The sequence below is a fragment of the Plecotus auritus genome (genome assembly GCF_963455305.1).
Source record: "Plecotus auritus genome assembly, chromosome: 1".
Lineage (NCBI taxonomy): Eukaryota > Metazoa > Chordata > Mammalia > Chiroptera > Vespertilionidae > Plecotus > Plecotus auritus.
In genome coordinates this window covers 71,074,367-71,101,446 of record NC_137770.1, presented here as the reverse complement: position 1 = coordinate 71,101,446, position 27,080 = coordinate 71,074,367, and the positions used below count along the sequence as shown (strand labels likewise).

Sequence of the window (27,080 nt, the reverse complement as noted above, 5' to 3'; positions counted from 1 at the left end):
ATTATTAAGCCTCTCACTGGAAAAGGGGCTTAATTTACATTGTAGGAGATCTGATGAATCCTTCAAGCTTTAACCACCACTCTATTAAAGATTTCTTTACACCAACAGTGCTTACATGAATGTTGTGGGCATGGACTGACTGATCACTGGAGCCACTGAACACAAGATCATTCACCACCTTAAAGAAAAGAATTCAATGAGTTAGATTTGGTACAAGGTTCTGAGTTTCCTCTGTAACTTGCAATGTATATTGGTGAATTCTAATTTTGATGAGTACAGACTAGGTATAAAACAAATTTCTCAAATTTTCTGAACTGAAACTCATGTCCTATCACCAGGTACTCTGATGAATTGACAGTGTATTATTGGGTCTGTTACCTCTTCAGAATGATTATAGAGAAGGGCATTAGAATATATCTATATTCTATAGTAAAATACACTTGTATTGTTTCTAAGTCAACGTATTAAAAAAAAATAGCACATCCCTTGGTGACCCAGGCCTGAAGAAAAGGATTGTAACCTTCTTCCTCTTTTCTAAATAAGGCATTAGACAACACGGAAAATGTCATTCAAACCCTTCTATTTGTGCCAGACAACTAGCTCCTGTTGTCCTGCACTGTACTTGCCTTCATGCAGAGAATAGTTTTGCTGTGGCCCTCCAGAGTTCTGAGGAGGAGTCCATTCCGCGCATCACGTACACTAATGGTACAGTCATAAGACCCCACAACCAGCAGCTTTCGGGCACCTTCCTGAGCTGTGGCTAGACAGCTAACTGCCCGAGGGCCATGGCATTCAAAGATTTCGAGTCGTTTGTTGTTCTGAAAAATAAGTCACCATAATATGGAGTAAATGCAACTTAGCTGGTAAACCTCAAAATCAACGAACCCAAATCACTCCCTTAACACAAACTCTAAATTCTATTAACTGTACTTAAGTTCTCTTACCCATTCCCTAATCTTTAACTTCCCACCTCTGCCATTCCTGTGCCAGCTCTTTGTGTTCGTGACTCTCTCTGCCCCATTCCAGTGGGGCAAACTCTCACCTTATGAGTTCATTTCTAACTTCAACCACACTGTCCTGATCATAACTGGAACTTGGTTCTCTTTTTATGCCCTCCCTCCCTCACTTTAAGTTAATGATAATGAATGATCACCTTTTTTCATACTCTAATATATTTTCTATGTCACAGTCCCAGGAACTCCTTCACTATTTTTTCCCCCAAAGTTGAGAACAACCTTCTTAGACAATTTCAATAAGAGTCTGTCCTTCTCCACCGCTCCGCTATTCTGATGTTCCTGACTTCTAGTTCTATGGCATCTTTCAGGGTATCTTCTAGTGGAGCACAGAAGCCTTTGTATCAGTCAGAGTCCCATGGTCACATCCTGAATTCCCAAACATTCCTTTCTCTCAGATTTCAGATTTGTTTCCCTCATCCCACACCAATCTTGTTCGTAATGTCTCCCACTTCCCCAAAACCTCAAAAAATGTACTTGAGGTACATGCATGGGGCAAAACTCCCAGAAACTAAATAAGCACAGAGCAGCACAGCTGGGGGCCGCCCACAGAGCTAAGCAACGATTTCAGCCACCCAGAGGTGCTAGAGAGACAGACTGAGAGTTCGGCCCAGTGGTGGAAAGATCCTGGTAAACTGCCCTGGCTTTCAAGCACAGCATTCTAGGAGTCCGGCATATCAGAAAAGGCCCAGTCCTAACAAGGCTTCAAAATTCACATCTCTGCAGAGTCTCAAATCTCTGTCTTGAGGTCCATCTTCCCTAGTTTTTCAATCATTTAAAGACTATCTGAATTTCTTGTCATCATCTTTCAACTAAGATGCTCCTAACTTCTATCTACCTTCGATACATTAAGCTAATAAAAGAGAAAAGAATTAGGTAATTATCATTGATTAAAATAGTTTAAAATTATTCTTTCTTCTTTATTTCTATTGCCCTAACCCAGTCGTCAGCAAATTGCGGCTCGCGAGCCACATGCGGCTCTTTGGCCCCTTGAGTGTGGCTCTTCCACAAAATACCACGGCCTGGGCGAGTCTATTTTGAAGAAGTGGCATTAGAAGTTTAAGTTTAAAAAATTTGGCTCTCAAAAGAAATTTCAATCGTTGTACTGTTGATATTTGGCTCTGTTGACTAATGAGTTTGCCGACCACTGCCCTAACCAAATCTAATCTAGGCTGTTAGCACTTCACATCTGGAATACAAAAACCTTCACTAATTACCCTTCTGTGATCTATTCCTATCAAGGGAACCAAATAACTTGGTGCTTGAGTATATGTGCTAGCTTCTTAAAGATAGAAACCATGATGTATTTTACAACTCTTATATGAATGATACTATAATTGGGTGTAACATAATAAACATTCTAATATGTCTACCATGCTGCTAAAAGATGACCAGATGACCTTGAGATATATCGCTACAACATAGTAGTAACCAAACCCATCAATTCCATCTCTTAGATTACATCTCTTATCCATTCTCTTCTCTTCATCCTTAGTCTAACCTTTCATGTCAGCTTCCGTTAGAAAGCCTCCCTGCATCTACTATTACCAATATTTTCCAATCTTATCAACTCCAGAATGACTTTTTCTAAAATACAAATTGGATCATGTATCTCATACATTAAAACCTACAAAATGAAGTCCAACTTCATTAGCAAAGCACACAGGGTCATCAAGAATTGGTGCCTACTCATTTCCTAAGCCTCATCCTTGGGCCTAGCACATAACAGATGCTCAATAAAGGTTCGCTCAACAAATGAATCTATCTTTGAGTTAGGAAAGGATGAGGTCACGTGGGCATGAAGACAAACCTTTGACTTAGTTCACTTTACAGAACAGGGTACCCTCATGAAACCCCAAATCAGTTCCAAACCACATCAGTGTCATACTCAAAGGAATTTAAGCTCATTTTTCAGGGTGTCATTCCTAAAAATGAGATAGACTAGTTTAACTTGTGACTCATTATTTGGCTCCAAATCGTCAGGCTCGATTTAATTTAGTAGAGTTACATTTTGGTGCTGGCACGCTTAGGTCTGTACAGACAGAATGCAGGATCTTATATCACTTACACCCAATGATAACAGTTTTTGAGTAGTGGTTAATCTGTTGCTTTCTCACGTAAGAAAACAAGAAAATGTCTGTCTTCCACTTCTTCCCCAACAATCTTCCATTTCTTTCCACACACATCTCACACTATTTTCAAGTGGCATGGGAACTCAGCCTTCTCTCCCCAACCACCAACCACTAACCTCTATGTTGAAGGTGACCACAGTGCCATTTGCTAGTCCTGCATAGAGGATTCGCCATCGACTGTGAAGGCAGAGGACGCGGTCGTCCAGCTGTAACTGCTCCATACACTCTCGCGTCTGATAAAAGTACACAACCCCTAATCAGCAGAGGTTAAGCAAGCAAAATGTGAAACCCCCTTCTGAAAGCAGAGTATGAAATGATTTTATGAGGAAGAAGTAGTATCATCTATTTTGTAGAAGGCCATCTTAAATATTTTTTCTTCTCTGAAATATGTGGCCAAAGACTCTCAAGCTGTAGGTAATAACAAAAACAAATGTAAATTCTATAATGTAACCCATATTTCTAATATGGAATGTAGAAATTCTTCAAAGGGCACTAGGAATCGAGTATTAACCTCTTAAATTAAGTAGCCAAAGATAAAGTTAAAGCTGTATTTGACATCTAAAAGGAAAATTATAGTTGTATATGTAATTGCATTAATGAAATATGTACTTTCCTGCAATTTATTCTCTATTTTAATAGCTCCCAAGTGTCTCATTCAAACCAGTGTCAGGTTATCCGATCCATAATTACCTATATCTTTAAAATATATAGAACCCCAAGCTTCACATCCAATCACTAGATTCTAATTCAGTAGGCCCTGGATTATGTATTTTTTTAAATGTCCTTAGCAATTTTGATGCATATCCAGGTTAAACAAGCACTGTTTAATCTGACCTTCAAGAAACAATTTTGATAAATTTCCAGAACTGGGTTATATTAGCAAATTTAATTACCTAGAACCTAGAATAGGGCCAATAACACACTAAGTGCTCAAGATTTATTGTTAATGATACCAAGCAACTAAATGCCCAAATGTAGCTTTTAAAACAGGTTTGGACAGAGATGTTAAAATTAAGATGGTTTTAAGTGGGTAGGATGTGACAAGCTGTGGGTAGAATGAAAAGCTGTGGGCTGCGAAAGCCCTTGTTTTCTTCTCCCAATCTTCTCTCATACCTAAGAGAGTCAGTCTTTTAAAGTTTTCAATTTCTCCCATAAAATTACAAATATAAATGCCACACATTAAGTTGTAAAAAAAAAAAAAAAAGGACAGTAACTGTTGCCTCTGATTAGTGCAATCTTTTTGCAATTTTATAGAGGAAATTGAATTCTATAGAGGAAATTGAATTCTATATAATTCTATATAATAGTATATAATAATTCTATATAATAATTCTATACTATTATATAGTTTTAAAAAAGAACTATTGGCACATGCAACATGAACTTCAGATATGTACATGAACTTCAGATATTATGGTGAGCTAAAGCTAATACATGCAGTATTGTTTGTTTTGATGAAGCTCAAGCACAGACAAACTCTATAATGATAGATGCAAATAGATGCAAATGATAGAGAACGTGGGAAGAAAGAAGCATCTGTCTCAATGTCTTCACTCTACATAGTATAAACACAGCCAGAGCCGGTCAATATTATCACTTTTGATTTCTCTGAACCCGCTTACCTTAACATTATAGCAGTGAATGGTGTGATCACTGGAACCAGTGTAAAGGGCAGCATTCTTCCCAGAGGTTTGAGTAACCAGGAGGCAGTTCACTTTTGAAGTATGGCCCTCAAAGACACCAATGCATTTCCGACTCTAAAGTCAGGCACAGATCAGATTATTACTTATGGATATAGAAGGATCAGATACTGCCTTTCCTCAGCAAAAAAATGCTAAAACATAATAGTTCACTGCTGCATCCATACAGGACAGTGGTCGGCAAACTCATTAGTCAACAGAGCCAAATATCAACAGTACAATGACTGAAATTTCTTTTGAGAGCCAAATTTTTTAAACTTAAACTTCTTCTAACGCCACTTCTTCAAAATAGACTCGCCCAGGCCGTGGTATTTTGTGAAAGAGCCACACTCAAGGGGCCAAAGAGCCGCATGTGGCTCACAAGCTGCAGTTTGCCGACCACGGGCCTAGGAAAGTGCCTGGTACACAAACAGTGTTCCGTAAACATGTGATCAATAATGCCCAGCCAGTGGTCACATGCAGTAAGGTACTTCCAACTATGTCAGCTGAGTCATACCAAAAAATACTTAGGGCAATTCACTATAAGGTTGGTTAGAATTTTAATTAATGCCTAGGGCAAGGTTCTCCAACACACAGACCAAAGATCTACCAAATCCAAATTGAGGCTAATTACCTAGACAAATTCCTTCATTTGATTCAATAGCTTATGAAAATGCTCCATAATATTCTAAGACATGTCAGGTGTCATCACAGGTCCTAGTGGTCCAGGTATGGTTTCATAAGGGGACAGCCTAATAGTTATCTGTGCTATCTCTGAGATCTATTTAGAATATACACATATGCATATACTTATCTTGCAATTCAGAGTTAGAGCCAATCCCCCAAACCTTACACTCATACTTCCTGGTACCATTGCTTCTTTCCGTCAGTGATCCCTTTTGCCCCTCAGGTTATTAGGCTAAAGGAACCTATATACTTATTGCCTACAGCAAACACATTTTCTTGGTCCATCATCCAACCTTTTGATTTTTCAGGAATTCAGCAATTTTAAATACGTTCACAGAGTTTGTTCGGACAACACAGTGTTCCTAAAGTTTCTTGGCTATCATTATTGATAAACAGATTTAGTTTAACATATACCAAATTCAACTCTCAAAAATTCATTCTATGAAAATTCAGAGAAATGGGCATTAGATTATACTAAGTGTGTGTAGTGGAAGACTGTTGCTCTCTTTAGTAACTTGCACAACTAATCAACTATCAGGGAAAATGCCTCCTCTAATACTTCCCCAGTATTCTTTTTACTCCCCTATTATATAGCAGCCATGCAACTGACCTCATCACAAACTCCAGGGATCTGACTAGCCCACGTCTATTGTTGTAATCCCACCTTCCTTTGCCAAGTACCAAGTGCTTATTCAGGGAATGATGCCTGAGACCCTTGTTTGGTGGTGGGAGGAAAAAGAAACCCCAGCAGCTCCTGGATCTATCTGTGAGCAGGAGAACACCTTAGGAAGAGGTGATATGAAGAAGGTAGAGTGGAGACACAGAATAAAATCAAGTTCCCAGGGACCCTGTGGAGCAGCAGGACCAACTTTATCTAAAGTTAGTCTAAATCCCACCCATATCTAGACAGCAAATAAATCCCCCTATTGCTATGAGATGGAGATTCTAAAACCTGCAACTACCAAAAACATTCAAATTGCTGTATCAACTTACCACCAGATTATAAGCTCGCACAGTTTTATCTGCTGAACAGGTATATAGTAAATTCCCAAATATCTGAATTGCATTCACTGCAGCTTGGTGCCCCTCAAAACTCCCTTCTGTGGGCTCATCATCATCTCCTGGCTCTGAAGATATTTCTAGAAAACAAGAATATGTTTCAGAAACATGTCCACTGTGTCTGAAAAGATACTCAAAAATTAAAACCATTACATAACATGGTGGCCCCTGAGTTCTCCTTAGAGTTCCTGTCGCAAAATACCACGGTTTTCATTAAGATCTTCATTATGAAGATTTCACAGTAAGAGAAAGCAGGGAAGGCCTTTCACTTAAGAAAATGATATTTGTATAATGAGTTTTTGAGTGATAACGGGAAGGCACCAAATATCTGTCACATACAGTTATTTCATTGAGCAAGACATTATTCTTTAAGCAGTTCTGTCTCAAAGCAAAAACCCCTAGAGCCAATGAAACCTTAATACTAAATAACTGAATAGATAAGAGAGCCAGGTAAGAGAGATGGGCATAAGAAACTGAAAAGTTGCCCTGACTGGTTTGGCTCAGTGGATAGAGCGTCGGCCTGCGGACTCAAGGGTCCCGGGTTCGATTCTGGTCAAGGGCATGTACCTTGGTTGCGGGCACATCCCCAGTGGGGGGTGTGCAGGAGGCAGCTGATTGATGTTTCTCTCTCATCGATGTTTCTGGCTCTCTATCCCTCTCCCTTCCTCTGTGTAAAATATCAATAAAATATGTTTTAAAAAAAAAAAAAGAAACTGAAAAGTAGGATTTGAGAATTTAGGAATACCATAACTGCTGGTCAAAGCAATCCTCTTGGTGCTAACTCCTACCCCCTATTCTATAAGTGTATTTAAGCAGATTTAAACCCTGGCTCTAACATTTACAAGCCTTTTCTCTGTGGTAATTTAAATAAAACAGAACAAACAAATACCTGAAGAGTTCTTCGATCCTTTTATGGAGGAGATCACGGTCTGAGTTTCTGCCACACTACAAAACAATAGCAAAAGTCTTCTTAGCATCTGTGTCAACAGGACAGGTAGTAAAACCTAAATTTTCCTGACTCAAAGTATTGTTCTAATCAATGGGCAAAGTAGCAATGATACCATTTTTCCATCTGAAATTTCTATATGAAAGGAAATAAAAGTCCAGTAAATATTTATGACACAAATGAGAAAGCAGCAAATCTCCACTGCCAAGTTTTTGAGTTTTCCACATCTGCAATGCCTACAGATTTTCTATAAATTTGATTCTTTTAAAAGTTCTGAGTCATAACAGAAAGTTCTATTTTTTAAAAAATTTTGGTCTGCTGGCCTAAATGGCCCCAGCGGGTTTGGCTCAGTGGATAGAGCTTAGGCCAGCAGACCAAAGGGTCCCAGGATCCAGGATTGATTCCGGGCAAAGGCACGTACCTCGGTTGCAGCCTCCTCCCCAGCCCGGGCCCTGGTTGGGGAGCGTGCAGGAGGCAACCAATCAATGTGTTTCTCTCACATCGCTATTTCTGTCTTTCCCTCTCTTTTCCACTCTCTCTAAAAAATGGAAAAATATCCTCGAGTGAGAATTTTAAAAATAAATAAAAGAATGGTGAAAACTGTTCTGATTGGACCAATACAACATCCCTACCTTACAGGGATACCGTCTTTATAGCGAGTGCCAATCTCACTGGTAGAGCTAACTTCATCACAGCCAGAACGAGAAGTTTCTAATGAGTGTTGCTCTGTGCAGTTCCAAATATCCTTCTTCGATGGGCTGTCTGGCTTCTCCTCTCCAGATTCAGAGGAATCAATGGCCACTACTTCTAACTGAGGGTTAGGAAGTTCTAGGACTTCCAGAGAGGAGTCACTATCTGGCTCATCCCTGACACTCTCTTGTTCGAGTCCAGTTCTGCTGTCTTCCCAGGTGGAGGTTGTTACTTTCCCTCCTTTGGCTGACTTTCCAGTTTTTACTTTCCTCACAGGTTTAGCAGTAAACACATCCTGTTCGGTGTCACTGTTCTCAGGAACATGGGCGGCTCGCAGAGTTTTCTTCTTCCGAAGTTTCTTCTTTTTCTTGTTCCCCCGCGTTTCAGCTGATGTCAGAGTAGACTCTGCTTGTTCAGGCTGGTCAGCGGGAGAGAGGGACTCCTTCTCTAAAGGGGTCTCTGAAGCAAAGAACAGTCTTGGAAAAGAACTGGTACAGGCTTCAGACCCACTGTTGCCTTTGCTTGGCTCTTCACCTTCTTTATTTAAGCTAGGAAGACCAGCTGATTGGGAAGAGAGAGCCTTTTCCCCGTTCCTGGTACTTCCTTGCTCCACAGAAAGCCTCAGTTCTTGGCTGGGCTCATGGAGATTTTCTGTTAGCTCTGACAAGGACAACGGTGCAGTGAGGGATGCATCAACTGAACGACGGTCACTGACCTCTCCTGAATAGAGAAGGAAAAAATTATGGCGCCTTTTTGTGTCTGCTATTTATAGTCATAAACTGCAATTATTTGTTACTGGTTGAATCTCTAACAAATAATGACATTTCAATGACATATTAAACTATGGCTTTTAAAGCTGTTCTCTCACCCCTCAATTTCCCATAACCGACATAAATGTCTATTACACCACTTAGTACACTTTGCCTTGCTCAATCTCACGAATAACACGCATGTTTTATACCCTACAAAAGCTCCTTATGGGCAGGAATTATTTCTATCAATCTTTTTTCCTTGTTTCTTATTTGAAATATTCACATATTGAACATCATGTTCTATTCTTAGTAGACACTAAAGTATCTATTTAACCGAAGTGCATTTCTTCTTAATTTTCACTATACATTTCACTTGTACATCATCCAGTTTAGCTACATACTAGTAGTTAAAAAGTCAGCTGACTTAAAAATGTCTATTTTCTTTGACTTAGTTATTTCATGTCTATAAATTTAAACTGATGAAATAATCACATACTCAAAAGACATATATAACAATGTTACACAGAATCCTAAAAACAAGGAAAAACAACTAAACAATGAAAGGAAATTAAATAAATATTGCACATCCAGATTATTATGCAACTTCTCAAATATTATGCAACTAGTAAAATAAAGTATTTTAGATGAATTATTTTTATGACACAGGGAAATGATCATGACATATTAAATAGAAAAAAGCCAAGTTATAACAGACTACAATTTGTCCTTTGTATAAAGTCTACATGTACACACAAACATGTAAGATTTTAAAAAAGACTGAAAGCCCTGGCCAATGAGCATTAGCCCATGCACCAAAAGGTAGCCGGTTCGATTCCTGGTCAGGGCACATACCCACATTGTGGGTTTGGTCCCTGGTTGGGGTGGGTGTATGGGAGGAAACCAATCCATGTTTCTCTCTCACACTGTTTCTCTCTCTCTCCCTCTCCCTTCCTCTCTCTCTAAAATCAATAAAAAACATTTTTTAAAAATCCTGCCCTAACCGGTTTGGCTCAGTGGCTAGAGCGTCGGCCTGCAGACTCAAGGGTCCCAGGTTCGATTCCGGTCAAGGGCATGTACCTTGGTTGCGGGCACATCCCCAGTAGGGAGTGTGCAGGAGGCAGCTGAGTGATGTTTCTCTCTCATCGATGTTTCTTTCTTTCTTTTTTTTTAATATTATTATTTTTATTGATTTCAGAGAGGAAGGGAGAGGGAGAGAGAGATAGAAACATCAATGATGAGACAGAATCATTGATTGGCTGCCTCCTGCACACCCCCTACTGGGGATCCAGCCTGCAAACCAGGCATGTGCCCTTGACTGGAATCGAACCCAGGACCCTTCAGTCCACAGGCCAACGCTCTATCCACTGCGCCAAACCGTCGAGGGCTCATCGACGTTTCTAACTCTCTCTCCCTCCCTCTCCTTTCCTCTCTATAAAAAAATCAATAAAATATATTTTAAAAAATAAATAAAATCCTTCCCTACTCTGATATCATAAAAAAAACAAATAATACAAGTTGTCCCCAAAAAATGTATACACACTTTGAATGATTATAAAGTCAGTGTTTATTAACATACAGTTCATTTTCAAAATTTAAAAGAATCTACAGAAATGAATAATTTTTTTGTTAATGCCTGTTTTCAAACTGATGACAGTTCTGGTCCAGGCATTGCTGATAACGCTAAGCAATGGAATCGCAAACATCAAGAATCATTTCATTCGGTATTTGTGCACCCTCAATCCGTCGACTGTTGCTGGTTTTGTACCGTAAACTTTTATATATCCCCATAAAAAAAAGTCTAGTGTCACTTTAGGATAAATTTTCTTTGGTCAAAGCTTAGTCTGGCTTCAAATCAGTTAAACCTGAAAAGGAGTGAAAATTAGGTGAGTGTATACATTTTTGGGGGACACCCTATACATATAACATATTTAGATTTCTAGTTTCCCAATTATTTACAATGAACATAAATTAGAGGATTTTTTATTCCTAAATTTTTAAATTGATTTTAGAGAGAAAGAGAGAGAGAGAGGGAAGGAGATGGAGAGAGAGAAAACATCAATAAGAGAGAGAAGCATCAATCGCCACCTCCACTGGGAATCACGCTCGCAACTTGGACATGTGCCCTGACCAGGAGCCGAATCGGCAACCTCTTGGTGCATGGGAGGACGTTCAACCGAGCACACCAGCCAGGGCAACATAAATTAGTCTTACAATCAGGAAAAAAAAATTGAATTAAAGTTGTTTTTTAAAAATTAGTTTAAAAGATCACTATATTCTTTGTTACTAGTTTTTTAAAGAAAACACTAAATATCACCCATATAAAAGTAACAAAATTCAATATGAAAGACAATATACATTTGATACAGATATCTAAATTAGTGTTTCAAGAAGTAGAGAAATAGAATAATTCTTCAGAATTTTTATTTTGGCTTAAGAAATCACACAATGGCAGTTTGTTTACTTTTTACTTAACTATTAATATAGCACCATTGTGGCTATGCAAATTTCAAGTAATATTTTAAGTTGCTCACAAGTTATTTTCAAGTGGTAACCAAGTGAGTGTTATTTTATGTAAAGACTAAAACTAAAAACCTTGGCTATTTCTCAAAACCATTCACGTTCCTATTAGATGATTCTAAACCCCAGAGCCCCCTCTACCTTTCATCATGGCTACCTGGTTTCTCAGGTTTATATTAACCCTGGCTTGTACTTTAGGTGATAAAGACAGTCAAGTGCTAAGAAATTCAGAGAAAATATCTTATCTGACTGAAATCATCAACCTTATTTATCACCCCAGAACTAAATAATTCTGCACCAATCCTAATAAATGGAACTTCTTAGGTGCTAATACAAAATCAAATCAGTAATTCTATATTAGAGAAAATTAAGGAAAAGTTATTGATATTTAAATAATTCTCCTGAATGAAGAAAACCTTAAGAAAAATTAATTGTATTAACTTCAGTTTAATGAACAAGCACAATGTTACATCACTGATATAAAATTGCCCATTACAGGGTTGCCCTTAAATCAGAGAAAAATTTACATACTATTACCTTGCAGTAATTCCTTGGACACATTGCAAGGAGAGCCTTGTGACACAGCATTCACATTATCTTCTTGTTCAGAAGACATAGGTTCTTGTTTAATCTGAATCGATGAGTCCGGAGCAGGAACACTGCCATAGGCTTGGAAAGTAGGAGATGTGGGTACTTGGCAAGGGACTCCTGTGGATGATGGAGACTCCAGAAAAACTGGGAAGAAGGGAGTAGGCAGCAGCGTGGCATCAGCAGATGTTTGAGATCTACTGCTCCTCTGTTCTCGTGTAAGGCTACAGGGAACCTGGTATGGGCGTTCAGAAGGTTCATATGTTTCTGAAATGGAATACATACATACATACAAAAGCAAAAATATTATCTGAAAAGTCACTTGTTTCTTAGCCAATATGTATTTTTAAAGATTATACAAGAATTTAAAGGTTCTCCTAATTCTTCAAAATAGATTGTCATATATCTATAAAACCACCAAGGCTATAGACAGAATAGGCATTAATAATCTAATTTTTCAGATTTTAAGTGACTTATCCAAGGTCATCCTATCTAATAAAAAGAGGTAATATGCAAATTGACCATCACTCCAACACACAAGATGGCCGCGCCCATGTGGACACAAGATGGCCACCACAAGATGGCCAGCCGGGGAAGGCAGGTGTGGGAGAACAGGCCAGCAGGGGAGGGCAGTTGTGGGCGAACAGGCCAGCAGGGGAGGGCTGTTAGGGGTGACCGGGCCAGCAGGGGAGGGCAGTTGGGGGGGACCAGGCCTGCAGGGGAGGGCAGTTGGGGCGGGAACCAGGCCTGCAGGAGAGGGCAGTTGGGGGGGACCAGGCCTGCAGGGGAGGGCAGTTGGTTGGGGGGGAACCAGGCCTGCAGGGGAGGGCAGTTAGGGGTGACCGGGTTGGCAGGGGAGGGCAGTTAGGGGCAACCAGGCCTGCAGGGGAGGACAGATGGGGGGGACCAGGCCTGCAGGAGAGGGCAGTTGTAGGGGACCAGGCCTGCAGGGGAGGGCAATTGGGGGCAACCAGGCTGGCAGGGGAGGGTAGTTAGGGGCAATTGGGCTGGCAGGGGAGAGCAGTTAGGGGCGACCAGGCTGGCAGGGAGGGAAGTTAGGGGTGAGTGGGCCAGCAGGGGAGGGCAGTTAGGGGTGACCAGGCTGTCAGGAGAGGGCAGGTAGGGGCAATTGTTCTGGCAGGGGAACAGTTAGACGTCGATCAGGCTGGCAGGGGGTGATCAGGCTGGCAGGCAGAAGCAGTTAGGGGCAATCAGGAAGGCAGGCAGGTGAGTGGTTGGGAGCCAGAAGTCCTGGATTGTGAGAGGGATGTCCGACTACCCGTTTAGGCCCAATCCCGATGGGCCTAAACGGGCAGTCGGACATCCCTCGAGGGGTCCCAGATTGGAGAGCGTGCAGGCTGGGCTGAGGGACACCTTCCCCTCCCCACACACATTTCATGCACCGGGCCTCTAGTATAGATACTAATAGAAGAGACAAGATTTGAATCCAGGTGTTTTGATTCCTAAGCCAAGGCTCCTTCTGTAATATACTGTCTCCATTGCTAAGCATTTTGGGGATGGATGTACAGCCTAACAGACCTATCAACAGAAGAATGAAACCAAAGAGACATGAGAGAAATCATATGATTTTTTAATGACTGTTTCAATTCCCCTCTATAGAGAAAAAAAATAACAAGCTACAGAGGGCCCAATCCAAATACCTTGCAATCCCTGTAGAATTTGTATTCTATGGGTCCTCAGTGCACTCATCTCCACAGTTATCTAAAAATAAAGTATTTTGTTATGAATTTTCAAATCCACTTTGAGAGATTATCCATTTTCATCAAATGTTCCATCTGCTGTTACCTGCTGCTTGAGCATAAGAAGCCTCTGAACTTCAACATAAGCTGTCTGAAGTGCTGCCCGGGCTTGCAGAAGGTTGTTATCCATGCACTGCAATGACTTGCTTAGTTCTTCCTCCCTTAAAGAAATATTCAGCAGCTGGTCGACCTGAGAACGTTCTGCGAAAAGAAACCATAGCCTTGTTTAATACTGGAGACTCCTCTTTAGTATTTATTTAATAATATAGCTCCTCAGAACATGGAACTACATCAGTATCCAGAATAAGCCTTTATTTCTCCCCAATAGTACCAGAGACGCACTGAATCTCACAAATCATATAGTCAAGCCAGTTGCTGTCAGAACGGGAAACCAAAAGTGAGAATTGGTAAGATGAAGGTGCCTCAAAAGTTCAGGAGTACCACCACATGGTACCATCTTCCTAATAACCATTTTCCACCACTACCCTTCCAGTGAAATCTTTGTCCCAAGCAAATCCACTGTTGCAGTTTCCACTTGCCTTTCTTCCTTTATCTACCACACTATTCACCCAGGGCTTTTGTTTAGATTGGACCCCAGATCTGTTCTGCTTGCACTCTCCTCCCAATCCATATTTTTCTAGTCTGTTAATTAACATAGTTATGTTAATTAGAGAAATCTGCCTGAAGGAGCTATAGCAAACTTTTCCATTACTATAGTAGAAAATCAAACTTTTTTGTTACTTTAAATAAAATGCTCTACTATATGTATTTGTCATCTTTGTTTGTCTTTTCCCCATTCAATATGCCAGGACCTCTTTCCTAAACACCAGACCCATATATTTAACTACCAACTTGGTATCTCTACCTAGGTGTCTCTAAGGTCCTTTTTAAAAATAAATAAATAAATAAATAGATAGATAGATAAATAAAATGTTTTTATTGATTTCAAAGAGAGAAAGGGAGAGGGAGAAATAGAAACATCAATGATGAGAGATTGGCTGCCTCTTGCACACCCCCTACTGGGAATCGAGCCGGCAACCTGGGCAGGTGCCCTGACCGGGAATCGAACTGTGATCTCCTAAGGTCATGAGTCGACACTCAACCACTGAGCTACACCAGCCAGTCCTTTAACTCAAGGGATCCAAAAGGGAACTCATCATCTTCCTCTATTCTCAACCTGCTCCTCATGGAGTTTTCTAGCTCTACAAATGATGCCATCATCCACACAGTTGCCCCAGCTAGAAACTGGGGTCATGCTTGACTCCTACCTTACACATCACATCCAATCCCCCAAGGCTCTTTCAATCACTTCCCGCACTAGCTCTCATACTGGATCAGAGTTAGGGTCAGTGTAAAGCAAGCATTGGAGAAGCATATCAGTCAGTGAGCCACCTTAAAAACTTCTCTCCTCATTTCACATGAGAAAAGCAACCAAGATTCATAAAAAATGGAGACTAAAAGAAATGGATAAATGACCAAAATGGACAAAAATTTACTGAAGGCCTGTTCCTCTTTATCCCACTGAAAAGGCCCAATGAGACTTTCTGTTTTTATATTGAACTCAATTTGTCCAAGATATATATTAACTTTAGCTTCCAGGTGTATGTGGCATCATGTATTTCTCCTACAGATGCAACTGTATGTTATGTATATAGTAGAAAATCAAACTTGCATGCACTAAGCAAGACAACAAAAGTGTAAAAAATAGTAATAAATGGGCGATCAGTGTTTGAAAACCACAAACTATACTATGTGAAGTAGTAAAAAGGCTGAATTGCTAAAAGAACAATTTCCTTCTGCCAGAATATTCTGCACTATACCTTTCTTTCCTTTAATTTTTCTTCTTTTATTTTTTCTCTCAAGACTTGGGAGTTCAGGAGAAGATCCATCCTGAGGAAATACAGAAAATTGAATAATATTAAATATATAATGGCCATTATCCAGGGGGGGGGGGGGGGGGGGGGAGAATTAGTACTGAGATAGTCATACAATATTCTTACCATCACTAACAGGATAGTAATCAAAGTCTCCTGTACATGATATGAACTAAAATATTAGCTGAATAAATATATACGTATGATTTTTTTTAAAATCTAAGGTCAAGTACCTTTTTAGCATTTTAGAGGTATTAAACCCCACAGGGCAGAGGCAAAGCATTTCATACCTTGGTAAAGCAAGACCTAGAAGCATGAACAAAATCAGTGATACATATATCTGATTTCATAGTGGCACAGTTTCTACTTTAAATTTCAGCAATAAAATATTTACAATGAAAAGCTAAAGAGTCTATTGAGACAAGCCCTAAGATATTGGCTTTGTCATAGAACAATCTCTCACCCAACTACAGTATCTAGCTCAAAGGGGGGTAGAGCTGGAATTTGAATCCAGGCCTACAGCCTAAGCCCTTATTCGCTCTGTTATATTATACTAGAGGCCTGGTGCACAAATTGGTGCACCAGTGGGGTCCCTCAGCCTGGCCTGCGGGATCGAGCCGAAACCGGCTCTCCAACATCCCGAGGGGTCCTGGATTGTGAGAGGGCGCAGGCCGAGGGACCCCACTGGTACATGATCGGGGCCGGGGGGTTACAGGAGGTCTCCAAGGTGTGTCCAGCCCATCTCGCTCAGCCCAGAACCAAGCAGCAAGCTAACCTACTGGTCAGAACGTCTGCCCCCTAGTGGTCAGTGCACATCATAGCGAGCGGTTGAGCAGCCTTAGCATATCATTAGCATATTACGCTTTGATTGGTTGAATGGCCGACCAGACAACCGGACACTTAGCATATTAGGCTTTTATTATATAGGATTGCCTCAATATTAAAGGAAATAGCCCATTTTCTCACAGTGCTAGATTCCAGATTGTATTACCGTCACAATTCTTTCTTTTCAGAAAAGGTTTCTGAAAGAGTTAAGCAATATTAGCAACAGAGATGCCAGAACAGAAGTGGTGTCAGTGAAGGAACGGATTCTGAAAGGCCATGCTGGATAAATGAAGTACGAAAGATAGAGTAACAGAGACTACAAATATTTCTAAGACTATGCTTATATAGATGCACTCCAGTAGTATTAAAACTTGGTGTTAAGCCTGAAACTACTAGATCCAACAAGCCTGCATGCCCTCTGAAGGCAAGACTAGAATGCCTTTCTTCAGCAGCCGTACAGAATGCATCATGGAAACAGATAAAGTTACAGCTGAAGATGTGGCTTACTCCTTGTCAGGTGATATAAAAATGACTGGCTTGATGACTAATTTTAGAGATGACTTCATATTTTCCTAGTACTGTACAATCATATTCAATTACATTGAACTTAGTAGAATTACTCAGTGAAAGAAACCAGTAGAATAATCTGAAAGTAAGAGTAAGAACCTCACAAGTCTTCTATGCCAGAGTAGGGAGAACCACAACCCTAGACACCCAAGGAAAATTAAACCATTAAATCTTCCTTACAACATCCAAGTCACCACATAAAATGTTCTACAAAAGACACAGGGAATCATACTCACTCCAGTGGCTCTTCGTTTCTTTCTAATGTTCTGACCGTCATTTTGTTCAGCACCAGAGGTACAGCTACTATCTGTGCCTGCATCTGCCAAACTGGAGCCTGCAAGAGCTGAGGATGCATATGATGATAAAGAGTTTCCTTCTCCATTACTCTCCTTGGCACTCGGATTCTCTGAAGGTGGTCCAGAACTCGCCTGGCTGTTCAGGTCTTTTGTCAAATGCATCAAAGATTTTGCACAGTCAGAGGGTAATTGTGCACTGTGCCGCCTTCGAGGAGCAACGTTTTCAGCCCTTCCACCTGTTCTTAGGGAGGCAGCCAAAGGTGTCACCTCCTGCTTAAGGCCCACGGTTGATTTTTGACTCTGTGCAGCCCTCAATGAGTTAGTAGGTGAAAAAATCCGCTGGGGCTCATTTTCTTTGCCTGCACCTTCCTCACTGAAGAAGCTATACACAGGCGCCCTGTCCATGATCACACTGCTCTCAGAAAGGCTTCTTTTCCTCGCCAATCCAGGAGATGAAGAAATGGACACATCTTCCCACTGGAATCCTTCTAGATTGGACAGATCAGGTTCCTCATCCAAATCCAAGACCTCTTGTTCATTTTGAACTAGAGGCACCATTTCTATGCCAAACCTTAAGAAAGAAAGAAAAAAAGAAAGAAATCATAAACCCAACATGGTTGAGAGAAGGGAGCACCACTCTGTGTTCCAGCCTCTGCTGTGCACTGAAATGACAAACATAAAGGAGATGGTTCAGCCCGCGAGGAGCTTAGTCTGAGAGTTTTACGTGAATAACCAGTGTGAGTTCTGTATTGTAAGTATTGTAAAGCAAGACACAGATAGAAGTCTAAATTAGTGATTGTTACTAAATTAGAGATTAGTATACAGCGATGAGAATATGAGAAAGTAAAAATTGAGGTTTTTATTTAATGGCCGACCAGACAACCGGACACTTAGCTTGAAACCAACAACTACATAATTTTAATAACAAACAAACCAAAACAAACAGAAATGTCTATAAAGCATTCACTAATGTCAGACATTATACTAAGAACTTTATATTTGTTTTTTGTTGTTGTTGAATATGTCTTGTTGATTTTTTAGAGAGAGAAGGAGGAAGGAGTGAGAGAAACACCAATGTGAGAAATATCGATCAGTTGCCTCCTGTACACACCCGACTGGGTATGTGCCCTGCCTTGAACTGTGCACAGGATGATGCTCAACCAACTGAGCCACACCGGCCAGGGCAGAGCTTTATACAGGCAGTCCTCGGGTTACGTCGGAGATCCGATCCTACGGTGCGACGTAACACGATTTTCGCCGTTAAGTCGGAACCCACTTACATAAGCACCTACGTCACTCACATGGCACATACACAGCCGTAATGAAGTGAAACAGTAAAAAAAAATTTAAAAGAAACAACAATTCCTGACCTTTTCTTGTGGTAAATAATAAAAAAACATAAAGCACATATGTACATACTTCAAAATGACAGAGCTTTTTTTTTTTATAAATAAATGGGAGATGGCGACGTAACCACAAAACGACATACGTCGAGTCCGACGTAACCCGAGGACTGCCTGTATTTGTAATCTCAACACTCACAAGTTATGGGAAAGGAAAAGGGGGTACAATAAATACATTATTTCAATAAGGATAGAAATGTAACTGTAATCAGCAGGATGATGTTCAAGTAGCAAATCTGTTGAATGCTACTTTACCATTCAGAAAGTCTCGGGCCTCAACATCAGATGATTAGCCAAGTTATTACACAAGTAGTTAAGAAGAAATACTTTGTGATCACACGTATAATGCCCAGAGTAAATACAAAAGGGTAAAGATTCTAAGTAAAAGAGAATGAGAACTGTTATACGTAAAGTTGCATCACTCAATGGAGATGTACAGGTAAGAATCAGATTTATATATTTCTTTTTTTTTTTAATATATTTTATTGATATTTTTCAGAGAGGAAAGGAGAGGGATAGAAAGCTAGAAACATCGATGAGAGAGAAACATCGATCAGCTGCCTCCTGCACACCTTCCACTGGGGATGTGCCCACAACCAAGGTACATGCCCTTGACCGGAATCGAACCCGGGACCCTTCAGTCCGCAGGCCGACGCTCTATCCACTGAGCCAAACTGGTTTCGGCAGATTTATATATTTCTTAATGCTGTTACTTTCTGGCCCCTAAAACCAAAGTGCAGGATTTCTGATTTTTTTTTTCACTATGTCCTCAGCTCATTTCTTAGAAGTAGTGTGCTTCTTTTTAACCTAAATTTCCTGCTAGAAAACACTTTATTCCATTTGTTATAGAGTAGCAGCACTCTGATAGTTACACCCGACATTCACAACACATTTTAAAAAATTGATTATTAAAGGAAGGGAGGGAGGGAGGGAGGGAGGGAGGGAGGGAGGGAGGGAGGGAGGGAGCGAAACATTGATTTGTTGTTCCACTTATTTATGCATTCATTGGTTGATTCTTGTATGTGCCCTGACCAGAGATTGAACCCACAACTTTGGTGTATCAGAACGACGCTCTAACCAACTGAGCTACCAGGCCAGGGCACACATATTTTTTGCAAACATTTAATTAAATGTAACAAGAATTCTTCTCCTGACCAGGGTCAAAGGGTAAACTTGAAGAGAAATGGATACTGAAAAGCAGCACATACCTGGGTAAGCCTTTGCCTAGCTCTTGCTTTTTCTTGGTTACTTGATGAATGACCTGTTCCCAGTTGACATTTCTCCGAGATGCATTTAGAATCTGCCGCAGGGTTGGCTTGAGCCCAGATTCCTTCTCTGTGTCACTCTTTCGATGGCCACTAATATTGCGAATGCGGCGAGCACTATTGAGGTTTGGCTCAGGAAGGTGTGCTCCAGTTTTGCTCTTCAAACTAATGTGCCGGGTGAGGTCTCTTTGGAGAGACGCAGGAAAGCCCAGCTTACTTAGTTCAGGCAGGAGAAGGCCTGAGGGCTGAGTTATATCACTCTTTTGAAGCTCTGCATCCAAGCTAGTACTCTCAAAGCCCTCTGTTTCGTAAGATACATGAGATTTAACGGACTCATCAACCTGTCCATCTTCTAGAGAGGCTTTCAAGTCCAGTAGTAAACCAGAGTGTGGACTGGCTACAGATGTCATTTGTAACTCAGATTCTTTCTGGTGAACCACTGACTCACATGGGGAAGTGGATAGTTTTCTAGGTGTTTTCAGGTTTCGGCGCTCTCCCTCTTTCTCATCAACATTTTGAGTGCTGCAGGATAAGACTTCTGTAGTTGCAGAACCCAGGGTTCCAATTTTTGTTCCATGCTTTTCCACCTCAGGTATTTCTCCATCACTCTCATCTTCTAACGAGTGTACCTGAAACTCAATCTTCAAAGATCCTTTTTCAGACTCTTCTACATTCCTACTTGCTTTTTCATAGTTCCTGGTCCTTTTAGAAGTGCTAAGAAGCGGATCTTGCAATGACTCATGAAACTGTAGCACCTCTTTGGCTTTTTGTAGTGTATCACTTGAATTTTCATCAGATTCCCTCTGAGTGCCAAATCTATTTTTATTCCCTTTTAAAACACGAGGACATGAACTTTGCAATTTGGACCTGTAAGAAGAGCCATGATTGTCTTCCCCCTTGTGTTTGTTTAAGGAATTTGAATGTTTTCCAGGAAAAAAATAATTCGCTTTGGTGTTTTTTGAGGGATTCTTTGAATCTTGCTTTTGAGGGACTGATTTAGTGACTGGAATTGGAAGAAGTGGGGATTTTAATGATGGCATCTTATTTAAGTTATATGCTTGCTCAGGTTTTTCTGTAATGCAGTCAGAAGTGGCTTTGTGATTAAGAGATCCAGTATGTGTTTCTTTTTGTGTTTTTGATGTTGGGGAATTATTTGATTCATCAATTTGGGACACTTGTGTCCCTTGGATTAAGGTAAAATCAAAGAAAGGCTTATCTATCATTTCTGACTTGTTCCCAGTAATGTCCTTCCCTCCTGACTGTAAATCCAGAGCCTTCTGGGACGGGTAAGGAGTCCAGCGACGGTGCTTTTCCCTTGCGACACTGCTGTTCTTCCCACCAATTTTGGAAGCTATGGTCTCTGTCTGTTTAGTGCTTTGGCTTTCTGGCTGCTCAAAATTGAAGTCAAATAAGCTTTGTGAAGAAAATTTATCACTTGTATATCCTTCAGAAGGACCTCTGTATGTGGCAACTGTACTAACTTTGTCATTTTCTTGCCGCTGCCATTTATATCTCTCTTGATTGTATTTGTTTGACTTGGATTTCTTGTTCCATGGCTTAGCCATGTCTTCCATTTGACAGTTAGAATTTCTGTTTCTGCCTGGCTGAAATTTGTCTCCAGGACTACTGTAATTCCAACTATTTGTACTACGTACATTGGATTTCCAGTTTCCGTTACTGCTGTTCACATGCCAACTGGAAAAGCCACCTGTTCCTTCAGAATGCCAGCTGGAATTCCTTCCTGTACCACTGTGATTCCAATCTACTGTTCCATTATTCGAATGCCAACCACCTCCAGAATTACCATGGTTATGAAACCAAGTTGAGGAGCCTCCTGCAACACCCTTATGCCACCCTCTTGGTCCAGCACCATTCCTCAAAGAATGTGCAAAGCTGTTTTTCCTAGTATTACTAAAGCCATCTTTCTCCCACTTCCAATCCCGCTGAGGAGGTCCCCGGTGATGCCATGCTGGTTGGCTGTAGCTTTCTCTGTCTTGGTAAGGAATTCTGTCTTCTCGTCTCCGCTGGAGCTGCCTGTCATCAGACTTTATTTCTTGGCTGCCACTGGAAGGTTCATCTTGTCTGAAAGAAAAAGTTTTCCATTACTTATTTAAAGGAATTCTTTTACTTCCTTTAAAGGCATAACCCACCAAACTTCCCCTCGACCTCCCTCCCCTGTTACTTAGACTATTTTGTAATATAGAGTCCATTTTTATTTTTAATAGTAGTTGCTGGCCAGGGCCAGCATTTTAAAAATAAAACCAATTATATTTTGCAGCTATGGTTAGTTATCATAATTAATACAATTTAAGTTCAGCTGCTCTTAATATTATGATTTCTCCAGTTGTTGGTTCTTTCTGGAAAAAAACCCCAGTTTCTTAACCTATTTTAAATGGTAAGATTTTACTATGTATAATCATGTTCATTAATAAACACTTTCAATGACTGTTAGTGGAGAATGAAAACTTCTATGCATTGTTCCTATTCCTGAAGGGCTTACAACCTAGTTGATAGAATAAGGTCACAGAGTAAAATAGCACAAAACAAATAAGCAGCACCCACAATAAGCGCTATAAGGCGTTCCATGTGCTAGAGGTTTTTATAAAGAAGCTACGGCTATATGAACTATTCATGTTAGACAAGGAGCCCACAGAAATGTGATTAAATTTAAGTAAACATCACAGGAATATGTGTAAAATTATATCCTCTACAAACTTCCTATGGCAGTGGTCAGCTGAGCCGCGGTTTGCCACTCTGTTGACTAATGAGTTTGCTGACCACTGACCTAGGCTCTCGATTCCAATGATTACAGGCTGTTGTTGTTCCTTGTGATTAAGCCCCTATCCCAGTGGTCGGCAAACTCATTAGTCAACAGAGCGGCAAATCATGGCTTGCGAGCCACCTTAGTTTGCCGACCACTGCCCTATGGTACGCCTAGCATAGTGCTTAGCATATGGAAGGTGCTCAAAAAAATTGAGTGATACTAGATAAAATTTATTGAGTACCTACTAATTGTCAGGCATTTAATGCTTAGCATTTTATATAAATTATCTCATTTAATTTCACAACTCTGAAACAAATATTCTTATTATTCCTACTTTTTAGCGGAGGAAACCGAGGATTAGAGAAGTAACTTGTCCAGAGAGCACAGAATAGTAAGTGGTATAACAGAGATTTGGACCTTGGCAGTCAGTCTCCACTCTCAGCCACTAGGCCTCGATAGAACGAATATCCCAAAACAAAGTTTCTATAGTTGGGTTCCCTGTTATGAACTTGACATGAATCTTAAACTCATTACTGACTTTATTTTTTAAAATATATTTTTATTGATTTCAGAGAGGAAGGGAGATGGAGAGAGACACAGAAACATCAATGATGAGAGAAAATCATTGATCAGCTGCCTCCTGCACATCCCCAAGTGGGGATCGAGTCCACAACCCAGGCATGTGCCGGGATCCAACTGTGACCTCCTGGTCCATAGGTCGACACACAACCGCGGAGCCATGTAGGCCAGGCTCAGTACTGACTCTAATTGGCTCTAAAAGGTTCTAATGTCTTCGAGATTAGAAGTTAACTGTAATAATTAGAAGATACCTGTAACATGAATTCACTGAGAGGCTCTTTTACCCTCTAACAATGTTTAATCTTCACACAGATAAGCTAACAATGGCACAAGAGTGTAATAACCAAAATAGAAGTTAGTCTCCTAGAGGCACTCTAACACTTTAAAACAAGAGTAAAGTACAGCTACACTGAAAGTAGTGAGAATGTCATTTGAAGGACTGAACAATTAAAGAACCAAGTTACCAATGACATTTTAAAACTAAGAAAGTCTCCTTCAAGAACTTGTTCAAAAAGCATTTAACATATAAAGTAAAAATTACTTTCTTTTTACATTCAAACCTCTAACTAAAAATGAAAAGTAGACCAGATATAACTATTACTCAAGAAGGATCTCTAAAATTTTTTTTAGAATTTGAAATGTTTCTCAACATGCCCTAGGACAGTGGTCAGCAAACTCATTAGTCAACAGAGCGGCAAACCGCAGCTCGCGAGCCACATCCACGGTTTGCCGACCACTGCCCTAGGACTTGCAAAATTACCCCATCTCATAACTTGTTCTCTCTTTTACTCATATCTGAAAATTTCTGCTTCAATAATTAAAGTATTTAGACCACAAATGAGCAATGTTAAAATATAACAAACAGCCTAATACATTAATATAGATGTAGGTATGAAATTAAGTAGTACAAGCAGGAAAACTTACACTGCTGAAATGATCTTGTCAAATTTAAACGATAAATTTATTCAATAAATATTTACTAAAGCACTTAAACAAGAAACGATAAATCAAATATGGTAGAAGCACCATGTTAATTCAATTAAGCAAAACAGTGTTTCCTAAGGGATGCAATAAGAATATTATATAAAATAGTCATATGAAGCTTATATACTAATACTTTTTCTACAAGAAAATTTGGATATCAAATAAAAAGAATTCTTTAATAACCAAAAACTTTGGAACTAATAAAAATAGTCCTAAACAGAGTTATCAACATGGTAAAAATTTCAGATATGTAGCAGCAATAGCTAGCTTTATGTAGGAACAACACTGAGGTGTGTTTTTTTAAGCAAATAGCACAGGAGTTCAAGAAAGCATTCCACTGCCCTTTTATGTATAAGACAGCAACTTCGAGCTAAACTTTACAACTAAGATAAGATTGAATGCTATAGGCTGACAAGTATGGAAATGCAAAACGTATTCTCTACTCTCCTATTTCAGATAGGCTTTTTTTTTTTTAATCAAAATCATTACTCACCGACTTTGTTCTTTCCTTTGCTTTATTAACTGAACGAGTTCCTTGTCAAAATAATCTTCTTCTTCTTCTTCTCCCTTTCCATCATCTTCTCTTTCCTGGGCATCAATGTTATCTTTGTGCAACTGGCCAGAAATATGCTTTGCATATGCGGAAAGACCCACTTCTGTGACCCCGCACACCCGGCACTCATGACTGCTGTCCCTAGGGAAAGAGGGAGATGAGGGGCATTCAATTCTCCCCACTGGCATGGCACACTCACCAGATCTGCTATAGTTTCCTCTGAAAGACACTGCACACTTTGGCACAGTGGAAAATTAGTGTTAATCAATTTCAATAGTCCTTTCATCCCTTTTAATGAGTTTGTTCATAGTTTACTTTTTAAATGAATTTAAGATTCTTTTCCAGCAATCAAGAGGCAGTACACTTCAGAATAATGTCGTTTAGGAGGAGAAATCTTCTTGAATTGCTGTACTTAAAATCTTGCCAGAGGAAACATGGTGAAAGGGGAGGCAGGGTAGGGGGCTCAGAGCAAACAGAAGTTGCTCTGGAGCACACCCATGGTGCCAGCTGCACTCAGGAAGCCTGGTGACAGCACTTCCATTTAATATCTGGCTCCAGAACTTTCTCCCAGTGAAAGTGAAGGGGTGGAGAAAAGAGTAGGCAGCATAGCCAATCCCAGCCGGGTAACTAAATCGAACAGCTGGAGCCCTGCCTGGAATGTGAAGATTCCGGACCCAGGGCAAATGACCAGAGTAGTCTCAGCAGACTTTTTTGGTCTGAATGATACATGTGATCTACATTCTGCATCAGAAGGGCTTATTTTAAAGGGAATGGAAAGCATTTCAGTTGTAGGAAGTCAACAGCTGTGCTAGGCAAATGGTTTTTCTCAAGTTTCAATTTAGAGAGAAGCAAAACCAAGTTCTTAGTTAAGAAATTGATTGAGCAGACTTTTTCTTTTACTTTACACACACATTGGTAAAGCTCATCCTTGGCCAGTTCAAGAAGCTGTAGGAGACGAATAATTTAACTACTTTTTTAGCATCCTGAAATCCCTTGATGGTTCAGCTGTCTATGTGGTCATTAAGAAACAACTCAACTCTTATCGTTTGTGTTGGGGTTACACTAGTGATACTTTTACATTTCCTATACCAATCTATTAAAAAAACAAACAACTGAACACAGAAGACATGCTGTCTTTGGTAAAACAGACTATGTATATACACGACTCCGTCTTCCCCTCACGTACACCCATCAAGACATGGCAGAATTCATATCAATTAACCAGAAGAGACCTTCAAAACTGAGTACTTCATTTACTAGTTACAAATCACCTGAACATTCATTTAAAAAAAACACAAAAACTTATTGAGCAACTACTAAATTCTAGGCACCATGCTAAGTAGATGGCTACAAGTTGTCTAGGGTGACAAAATATAAACAAAAAATGCCCACTATGCCCAGTAAATTTAAAAACAAAGAACACACTATTATTTTACTTCATAAGAATCATAAAAAACGCCTCAGAAAAATGGGGAAAATTCATAGTTTTTTGGGCTTTGTAATCTTAAATGCTCTGGATATAGTTTTTGACATTAAGATTCATTTTAATAAGTTCTAACCAGGTTCCCTGAAAATATCATTACCTGATTACCTTGAATATTAATATTATAATTCCTTCTAATCCTCAAGGAACTTTAATACACTGTTTTCACGAGAGTTTTCCACTACATTTATATACTTAGAAAAGAATAATCCTCAACTTTCTCCAACTTATCAGGGATACCATACTCTTCTCTCATGCAGTTAAAATTAAGATAGCTTTCAAAGTGAATGTTAACTTGTAACAGAAAACAAGCCTTTTCTCACAGCAACATGGAAATAAGTTCAAAATATATAAATATAAATCATCCCAAATGGCAGCATCAGAAGTCTCTGAAGACTGTAACTAACTAGAATACATAGTTTATATTATAACAAAAATTTAAATCAACTGAATTTTCTGGTTAGAAAGTTTTTTTGGTTTTAAACTCTCTAAAATTATGGAACATGTTCTAGTCTACTTTTCTATCTAAAAGCTTACAGAATGCTAACCTGTATATTGCAGTACCAGGAACATCATTCTAAAAGGCATTCTTAAGTAAAATCCCTGATTTTAGCCTTACTTCTAAAATGCAGACAATTTTCCTCATGTCCAAACTATCGAAATC

The 27,080-nt window shown here is 39.8% G+C and overlaps 1 protein-coding gene across 11 annotated transcripts in view; it reads right to left on the bottom strand.

The window, feature by feature from the left end:
• ZNF106 (zinc finger protein 106) overlaps window positions 1-27,080 on the bottom strand; it is a 63,883-nt gene that overhangs the window by 9,710 nt on the left and 27,093 nt on the right. For 4 of the 11 annotated variants that reach the window (XM_080650101.1, XM_080650100.1, XM_080650094.1 and 1 more), the window contains 14 exons: window positions 24,874-25,074; window positions 19,997-22,135; window positions 17,326-17,956; window positions 15,644-15,713; window positions 13,870-14,024; window positions 13,725-13,785; window positions 12,013-12,330; window positions 8,149-8,926; window positions 7,460-7,515; window positions 6,505-6,650; window positions 4,768-4,902; window positions 3,262-3,378; window positions 627-818; window positions 116-178 (listed from right to left, as the gene is read on the bottom strand). In XM_080650101.1, the coding sequence (XP_080506227.1) occupies window positions 116-178; window positions 627-818; window positions 3,262-3,378; window positions 4,768-4,902; window positions 6,505-6,650; window positions 7,460-7,515; window positions 8,149-8,926; window positions 12,013-12,330; window positions 13,725-13,785; window positions 13,870-14,024; window positions 15,644-15,713; window positions 17,326-17,956; window positions 19,997-21,627 (4,353 nt within the window). In that variant the 5' untranslated portion in view covers window positions 21,628-22,135; window positions 24,874-25,074. Of the gene's footprint in view, window positions 1-115; window positions 179-626; window positions 819-3,261; window positions 3,379-4,767; window positions 4,903-6,504; window positions 6,651-7,459; window positions 7,516-8,148; window positions 8,927-12,012; window positions 12,331-13,724; window positions 13,786-13,869; window positions 14,025-15,643; window positions 15,714-17,325; window positions 17,957-19,996; window positions 22,136-24,873; window positions 25,075-25,132; window positions 25,480-27,080 lie in introns of those variants that run through there. The other 7 variants (XM_080650102.1, XM_080650098.1, XM_080650099.1 and 4 more) reach the window with 3 other exon arrangements.